This window comes from Nicotiana attenuata, unplaced genomic scaffold (genome assembly GCF_001879085.1).
Source record: "Nicotiana attenuata strain UT unplaced genomic scaffold, NIATTr2, whole genome shotgun sequence".
NCBI classification, from domain to species: domain Eukaryota; kingdom Viridiplantae; phylum Streptophyta; class Magnoliopsida; order Solanales; family Solanaceae; genus Nicotiana; species Nicotiana attenuata.
The window spans coordinates 39,334-47,928 of NW_017675769.1; the positions used below are offsets into that span (position 1 = coordinate 39,334).

Here is an 8,595-nt window from a genome sequence, read left to right on the forward strand (position 1 = left end):
ATGCATTAAAAGTTCCAGAAAGCCAAAAAGAATTAAAGAAATTCATATAAAATAAAATATTAAACATGTTTTACAAGTATAAATAATACAATACTGTTAAAATTACTATGAAATATAAATTAACTCCAACCTCTTAACTTTCAAACAATTAAAAATTATAATTTCTTAAAAATTATAGTAAATACACAATAAATAATGCATTTCAGGAAGATCAATATAAATAATGGATTAGTATTGTAACACCCCGTAAATTCGGCTTAGGTGTGAATGTGGTAAATGAGTGGTAAGGTTATATTTTGAACATGTGAAGTCCCAACGGGATGATTGTGGGTAAAATAGTTGTTTCAAAAATCAAAGTGGAAAGAGAGGTGCATAAGATTTGACAAAAATCGACTATGTAGCAGAAGGTCTTCTTCCATCAAGTTTTAGTGAAAATGTGTAACGAATTGGGGAAAACGCAAAGCATGCAAGTTGTAGGCCTTTGAAATAGCTTTCCAACGATATATTATGGAGCCCGAACGGATCTCCGTGCAAAAAGCTTTGTGGGTTTTTCGGAACAGTACGCGTATGCGCGAACACTCGCGCGAACAAGCCTCCAGGTGCGCGAACTCGCGCTTAGGAGGCAGTGTTACAGCCGTTGAGCGCGAACACTCGCGCGAACAAGCCTCCGGGTGCGCGAACTCGCATGTGGGGGGTCGTTTTAAAGCTATATTTCGTCCCCACAGCCCCAAAACATAAAAACTTGCTCTAGAAAGGGGAACTCTCAAAAACCTAACTCCTTAAGGGTCCTTCCACCACCCAAGGTAAGTTCTAATGGTGATTCTAAGTTAATTTCACTTTTCCAACTTCTTATTAACATGGTTAAACCCTCCATATCATTAGATATTCGATTGGGACATCATTGTTGAGAGAAGGAAGCCTAGAACTCGAAAATCAAGGGTTTGAACTTCGAAAAGGTAATGTCTTCACCCTCTAATTGATTCTAGCATTGGTTTAATGATTATAAATCCTAGTTCATAAGACATGAGTTGTTGGGGTTGATAGAAAAGCATGAACGATTATAGGGTTGGGGTGTTGAGTGTTGATTATTGGTTAAGAGTGTTGTTTGCCTTATGGGTGATGAAGAATAATGTTGGTGTAATCATCTTGAAAAACCCTTGGAATTTAATCTAGGAACAAGGAGAATGGGTTGTTGGTTGTAGAGACACCATTTAATAAGGACTATGAAGCTTTATTTTTACCAAGTGTTGACAAAATGCTTAAGTGACCAAAACATGAGCATTATAGCTAATGTGGAACCCCTTTGACTTGTATTGGCTATAGATTTGAAGTTGAAAGGATTGACAAACGTTGTATTACGCTCAAGAGCAGGAAGTTAAGGTATGTAAGGCTAACTCTTTACGTTTGGGAATGTCTATGATTCTCCCTACGTCCCATTCATTATGATCATTACCAGTCTCCTCATAAAGGAACTATGCCTTAGATCCCTGATCAGTAGTAGGACTTCTATTCTCTAGATGGCATAGTCTCATAATCATTCGATATTCTATGAGTTTCAGTTATGACAAATCAACTTGTTATGAATACTCATCCCAGTTTAATCCTATTCACTATTTCAGTATCATGTAACCCAGTATGGCTCATTATTTCAGTATCATGTATTGTAATATGATTCTCAGTTCCTGATTTTATATTCTTGAATGTTGAACACCTGTATTTGGGCCTGGCGCAGTTTATGCTTTTATGCATCTTTGGGGCCTGAGGCGGCAGTTATGTATACGTATACTTGGGCCCGAGCCGCAGTTGTGCACATATATATATATGTATATATATATATATATATGTATATATATATATATATATATATATATATATATATATATATTGGGCCTAGGCCGCATTTTATTATTCAGTTAAACAGGTTGTTCATCATTCAGAAGAGGGAGTATTCACATCCTTACTTCCTTCTTCAGTTATCAGTTTATCAACTAGCAGTTCAGTTTCAATTTCAGTATTTACAGTTCTTTTGTTCAGCTATTTTACATACCAGTACAATTCAAATGTACTGACGCCCCTTTTGCCCGGGGCCTGTATCTCGCGATGCAGGTAACGATTTACAGGTCGACGATTCAGCTTGCTAGGACATCTCGTATCAGCTATTGGTGAGCCCTAGTCTTTCGGGGCCTTATCTCTCTTTTGTTTTAGTCATTATAGTATTTCAGTTAATAAGGTATACCGGGGACCTTGTCCCAATAAAAAGTTAGCGTTTTCAGTATTCTTTAGAGGCTTCGTAGACTATAACCCAGTCAGCCAGATATTAGCAGGCTTTCATGTGTTAGCCTTGTCGGCTACTTGTTTATACTTGCAGACCTTTCAGTATTTTTTCGCATCTATGATATTTCAGTCAGACTTTTTAGCAGACTATCATGATTTACATTTACCTCTAGCTCATAGTTATACCACATGTTGATCCAGCCATACAGTTGGTTCGCTCGGTCGCATGCAGTCAGGCACCGAGTGCCGTGTTACGCCCAGGCCATAGTTCGGGGCGTGACAAAGTTTGGTATCAGAGCCCTAGGTTCAAGAGTCCTAGGGAGTCTATGAAGTCGTGTCCAGTGGGGTCTCTTTTATGTGTGTGTGCGCGCCACACATGTAAACAGTTGACCACCAAGACATCTAGGATTGTTCCATTTCTTTCATACTCTACATCGTGCAGTTAGAGCTATGCTTTCAGGAAGCTTTCTAACCCGTGCGAATTGCGTATTTCAGAAAAATGCCTGCAAAATGAAAGTACACCAGGATGGCCTCAGCTACTTGCCAGGGGGCCACAGCTAATGCTGCTCAGGAGGAGGACACTCCGGCCCAGGGGGTTGCACCGGGTTCAGTGCCCAGTGCTTCAGACATGGATGTCAGGGGAGCTATCCAGTTGCTCACCCAAATTGTTGCTACCCAGGCTCAAAGGCAGGGGACCAGTGGTGTTCATGAGACGGGTAGTTCCAGGTCTTGGGAATTCCTCAACATGAAACCTCCCGTCTTCACAGGCTCCAAAAAGGATGAGGATCCGCAGAACTTCATTGATGAGGTTCAGAAGATATTTCGAGTGATGCATGCTACAGACACTGAGGCAGCAGAGCTTGTTGCGTACCAGCTGAAGGATATTGCCAACACTTGGTGTGAAACATGGGAAGAGTCCCGAGGGGAGGATGTGGATCCTACGACTTGGAAAGAGTTTGCAGATGCGTTCCTGGAGCACTTTCTACCCATTGAGGTTTTGGAAGCTAAGTCTTTGGAGTTTGAGAGACTCAGACAGAATGATATGAGTGTGAATGAGTACTACCTCAAGTTCGTCTCTCTGGCCAAGTATGCTCCATAAATGGTACGTGATATGAGGGCCAGAGTTAGGCGGTTTGTGTTGGGGCTTTCAGATGATTTGTTTGCTGATGCTAATATAGCTGCTCAGAATAATGACATGACCATCACTAAGATGGTTGCCTTTGTTCAAGAGAACGAAGACAGGTTGAAGGAAGAAGAGCGGCTAAGAGAGAGAAGGAGAGGGAATTCAGCAAGAGAGCTAAGTCTGCAGGAAATTTCAGCCATGGGGGATCTCAAGCAGGAGGCAATTGCCAGTTCTTCAGGAAATCAAAATCAGGACCCGCTCCTCTTCAGCTAATGCACCGGTTCAGAGGTCAAAGTTTAACAAGAAAAACCAAAATTTCAGAACAGCAGACTCACAGTCACACGCTAGTGTGCGCTATAGAGTCCCTGGTCATCCTATTTGCAACACGTGTGGTAAGAGGCACCCAGGGTTGTGTCGTTTGGGCACAAATGGTTGCTTTGGGTGCGGTCAGCAGGGCCACTTCTTGAGGGATTATCCATCGGCAAAGCAGAACAATGGAGGCAATGTAGCTCAGTCCACTAATTCAGCAGCCCATCATAACTTTCAGGCTCAGCAAGGGCGCGGCGCAGCAAAGTCTAATAATGCAGGCGGTTGTGTGAACCCTTTGAAGTGTCCACTCCAATTGGAGAATCAGTTATAGCAAGGTGTATCTATAGGAGATGTCCAGTTAAAGTGCGTCATCGTCTTACTGTAGCAGACTTAGTAGAATTGGAGATGTTAGACTTCGATGTGATCATGGGCATGGATTGGTTAGAGTCATGTTATGCCAAAGTGGGTTGTAGAACCAAAATAGTAAGTTTTGAATTTCCCGGTGAACCAGTCTTAGAATGGAAGGGTGATGCAGTAACACCTAGGGGTAGGTTTATTTCATACCTTAAAGCTAGAAAGATGATCTCCAAGGGATATATCTATCACCTGGTTCGAGTTAAGGATGCAGATGCTCAAATCCCCACTCTCCAGTCGGTACCTATTGCGAATGAGTTTCCAGAAGCGTTTCCCGAAGATCTCCCTGGAATCCCTCCCGATAGAGAGATCGACTTTGGAATTAATCTACTTCCAGGCAATAAGCCGATATCTATTCCGCCTTACAGAATGGCTCCAGCAGAGTTGAAAGAGCTAAAAGTCCAGTTGAAAGATCTTCTAGATAAGGGATTTATAAGGCGAAGTGTCTCACCTTGGGGCGCACCGGTCTTGTTTGTGCGAAAGAAGGATGGGTCTTTGCGTATGTGCATTGACTATCGTCAGTTGAATAAAGTCACCATCAAGAACAAGTACCCTCTTCCCAGAATAGATGATTTATTTGATCAACTTCAGGGTGCCCAGTGTTATTCCAAGATTGACCTCAGATCGGGATACCATCAGTTGAAGGTTAAGGAAGTTGATATTCCAAAAATAGCTTTTAGGACTCGATATGGGCATTTCGAATTTTTGGTAATGTCATTCGGTTTAACGAATGCACCAGCAGCTTTCATGGACCTGATGAATAGGGTCTTCAAGCCTTATCTTGATTTGTTTGTTATCGTGTTTATTGATGACATCTTGATTTATTCCTGTAGCGAGACTGACCATGCCGAACATCTCAGAATTGTGTTGTAGACACTGCAGGATCACAGGCTATATGCAAAATTTTCTAAGTCTGAGTTCTGGTTGAAATCAGTAGCGTTTTTGGGCCATGTCATGTCAGGGGAAGGCGTGAAGGTGGACTCTCAGAAAATAGAGGCAGTGAAGAATTGTCCTAGACCCACCTCAGTATCCGATATAAGAAGTTTCTTGGGTCTAGCAGGCTATTACAGGCGTTTGGTAGAGGGATTTTCTTCTATCTCATCCCCTTTAACTAGATTAACTCAGAAGAAAGTCAAGTTCAATGGTCGGACGCGTGCGAGAAAAGTTTTGAGGAGCTAAAGAAGAGGTTGACTTCAGCTCCAGTCCTGACACTACCGGAAGGAACCGAGGGGTTCGTTGTTTATTGTGATGCTTCAGGGGTTGGTCTTGGGTGTGTATTAATGCAGCACGGTAAAGTCATAGCCTACGCGTCGAGACAACTCAAGGCTCATGAGAAGAATTATCCGACTCATGATCTTGAATTAGCAGCTGTGGTGTTTGTGCTTAAGATCTGGCACCATTATTTGTATGGGGTACATGTTGACATTTTTACAGATCACAAGAGCCTCCAGTACATCTTCAAGCAAAGAGAATTAAATCTACGTCAGAGAAGGTGGTTTGAATTACTTAAAGATTATGATGTTGATATCCTCTATCATCCAGGAAAAGCAAATGTTGTAGCCAATGCTCTCAGCCGGCGGTCTATGGGCAGCTTAGCTCATGTTGAGGCAGACAAGCAAGCTATGGTGAAGGAAGTCCACCGCTTAGCAAGTCTAGGAGTTCGACTTTTGGACTCCGAAGATAGTGGCGTTGTTCTCCAGAACAGGGCTGAATCCTCCTTAGTAGCTGAAGTGAAGGAAAAACAGTTCAGTGATCCATACTTATTGCAGCTGAAGGAGGGAATTCACAAACACAAGACTATGGCTTTTGAACAAGGGAGAGATGATGGTACCTTGAGATACAGAGGCAGACTATGTGTTCCAAACGTAGATGGGCTCAAAGAGAGGATTATTTCAGAAGCCCACAATTCTAGGTATTCTATTCACCCTGGTTCCACAAAGATGTTTCACGAACTTAAAGAGGTTTATTGGTGGAACGATATGAAAAAGAATATAGCAGATTTCGTGGCTAAGTGTCCAAATTTCAAGCAGGTCAAAGTCGAACACCAGAGGCCTGACGGTTTAACTCAGAATATAGAAATTCCCATTTGGAAATGGGAGATGATAAACATGGACTTCATAACCGGTCTACCTCGCTCGTTCTGGAAGCATGATTCGATTTGGGTTATTGTAGATCGACTTACCAAGTCAGCTCACTTCTTGCCAGTAAAGGCTACAGATTCGGCCGAGGATTATGCCAAGTTGTATATCAAAGAAATTGTCCGATTGCATGGGACTCCCTTGTCCATTATCTCAGATCGTGGTGCGCAGTTCACAGCAAACTTTTGGAAATCCTTTCAGAAGGGATTGGGCACAAGGGTGAACCTCAGCACCGCTTTTCACCCTCAGACAGATGGACAGGCGGAATGCACCATTCAGACTCTGGAGGATATGTTGAGGGCGTGTGTTATTGATTTTAAAGGTAGTTGGGACGATCATCTACCTCTCATTGAGTTTGCTTACAATAACAGTTATCACTCCAGTATCAAGATGGCACCGTATGAAGCTTTGTATGGGCGAAGGTGCAGATCACCAATTGGTTGGTTCGAAGTCGGAGAAACGGAGTTGTTAGGACCCGATTTGGTCTATCAGGCTATGGAGAAAGTCAACTTAATACAAAGGCATTTGAAGACGGCTCAAAGTCGCCAAAAGTCCTATCCGGACGTGCAGCGTAGGGACTTAGATTTCCAAGTTCATGATTGGGTGTTTTTGAAAGTATCGCCCATGAAAGGCGTTATGAGATTTGGGAAGAAGGGGAAACTTAGTCCCCGCTATATTGGTCCATATAGAATCCTGCGAAGGATCGGACATGTGGCTTATGAGTTGGAATTGCCACAAGAACTAGCTGTCGTACACCCAGTGTTCCATGTGTCCATGTTGATGAAATTCATGGGAGACCCGTCACTTGTGGTTCCTACAGAGGTTATAGGGGTTAAAGACAGCCTATCTTATGAAGAAATTCCAGTAGCTATTCTTGATCGTCAAATTCGCAAGCTCAGAACTAAGGAAATTGCTTCAGTAAAAGTGTTTTGGAGGAATCAAAAGATTGAAGAGGCTACATGGGAAGCCGAGGAGGACATGAAGTCCAGATATCCCCATCTCTTTGAAGGGCAAAAGGAAAATGTGGAAGGTAATTGACCTTTCCATTCAGTTCTTATATTATAATCTCCATGTTCTTCAGTATTTACTCAGCTTAGTATTTAGTGATCACGTGCTCATTCAGTTGGATACACATGTATTCATGATATTTCAATATTCGCATATCATCATCACACCCGTTTAATGTCCATAGATAGTCATAGTTGCAACCAGGACCATCATTCGAGGACGAATGATTTCCCAAGGGGGAGATAATGTAACACCCCGTAAATTCGGCTTAGGTGTGAATGTGGTAAATGAGTGGTAAGATTATATTTTGAACATGTGAAGTCCCAACGGGATGATTGTGGATAAAATAGTTGTTTCAAAAATCAAAATGGAAAGAGAGGTGCATAAGATTTGACAAAAATCGACTAAGTTGCAGAAGGTCTGTCTTCCATCAAGTTTTAGTGAAAATGTGTAAGGAATTGGGGAAAACGCAAAGCATGAAAGTTGTAGGACTTTGAAATATCTTTCCAACGATATATTATGGAGCCCGAACGGATCTCTGTGCAAAAAGTTATGTGCGTTTTTCGGAACAGTACGCGTATGCGCGAACACTCGCGCGAACAAGCCTCCAGGTGCGCGAACTCGCGCGTGGGAGGCAGTGTTACTGCTGTTGAGCGCGAACACTCGCGCGAACAAGCCTCCAGGTGCGCGAACTCGCGCGTGGGGGGTCGTTTTAAAGCTATATTTCGTCCCCCACAGCCCCAAAACATAAAAACTTGCTCTAGAAAGGGGAACTCTCAAAAACCTAACTCCTTAAGGGTCCTTCCACCACCCAAGGTAAGTTCTAATGGTGATTCTAAGTTAATTTCACTTTTCCAACTTCTTATTAACATGGTTAAACCCTCCATATCATTAGATATTCGATTGGGACATCATTGTTGAGAGAAGGAAGCCTAGAACTCGAAAATCAAGGGTTTGAACTTCGAAAAGGTAATGTCTTCACCCTCTAATTGATTCTAGCATTGGTTTAATGATTATAAATCCTAGTTCATAAGACATGAGTTGTTGGGGTTGATAGAAAAGCATGAACGATTATAGGGTTGGGGTGTTGAGTGTTGATTATTGGTTAAGAGTGTTGTTTGCCTTATGGGTGATGAAGAATAATGTTGGTGTAATCATTTGAGACCTTGGAATTTATCTAGGAACAAGAGAATGGGTTGTTGGGTGTAGAGACACCATTAATAAGGACTATGAAGCTTTATTTTTACCAAGTGTTTGACAAAATGCTTAAGTGACCAAAACATGAGCATTATAGCTAATGTGGAACCCCTTTGACTTGTATTGCTATAG

At 42.2% G+C, this 8,595-nt stretch overlaps 1 protein-coding gene across 1 annotated transcript; it reads left to right on the forward strand.

Annotated features, from left to right (window-relative positions):
* Window positions 1-3,373: 3,373 nt before the first annotated feature.
* Window positions 3,374-4,037, forward strand: LOC109220428. Its single transcript, XM_019384901.1, has 2 exons — window positions 3,374-3,516; window positions 3,614-4,037. The coding sequence occupies exons 1-2, from the start codon at window positions 3,374-3,376 to the stop codon at window positions 4,035-4,037; spliced, it is 567 nt and encodes a 188-aa protein (XP_019240446.1).
* The last annotated feature ends 4,558 nt before the right edge of the window (window positions 4,038-8,595 follow it).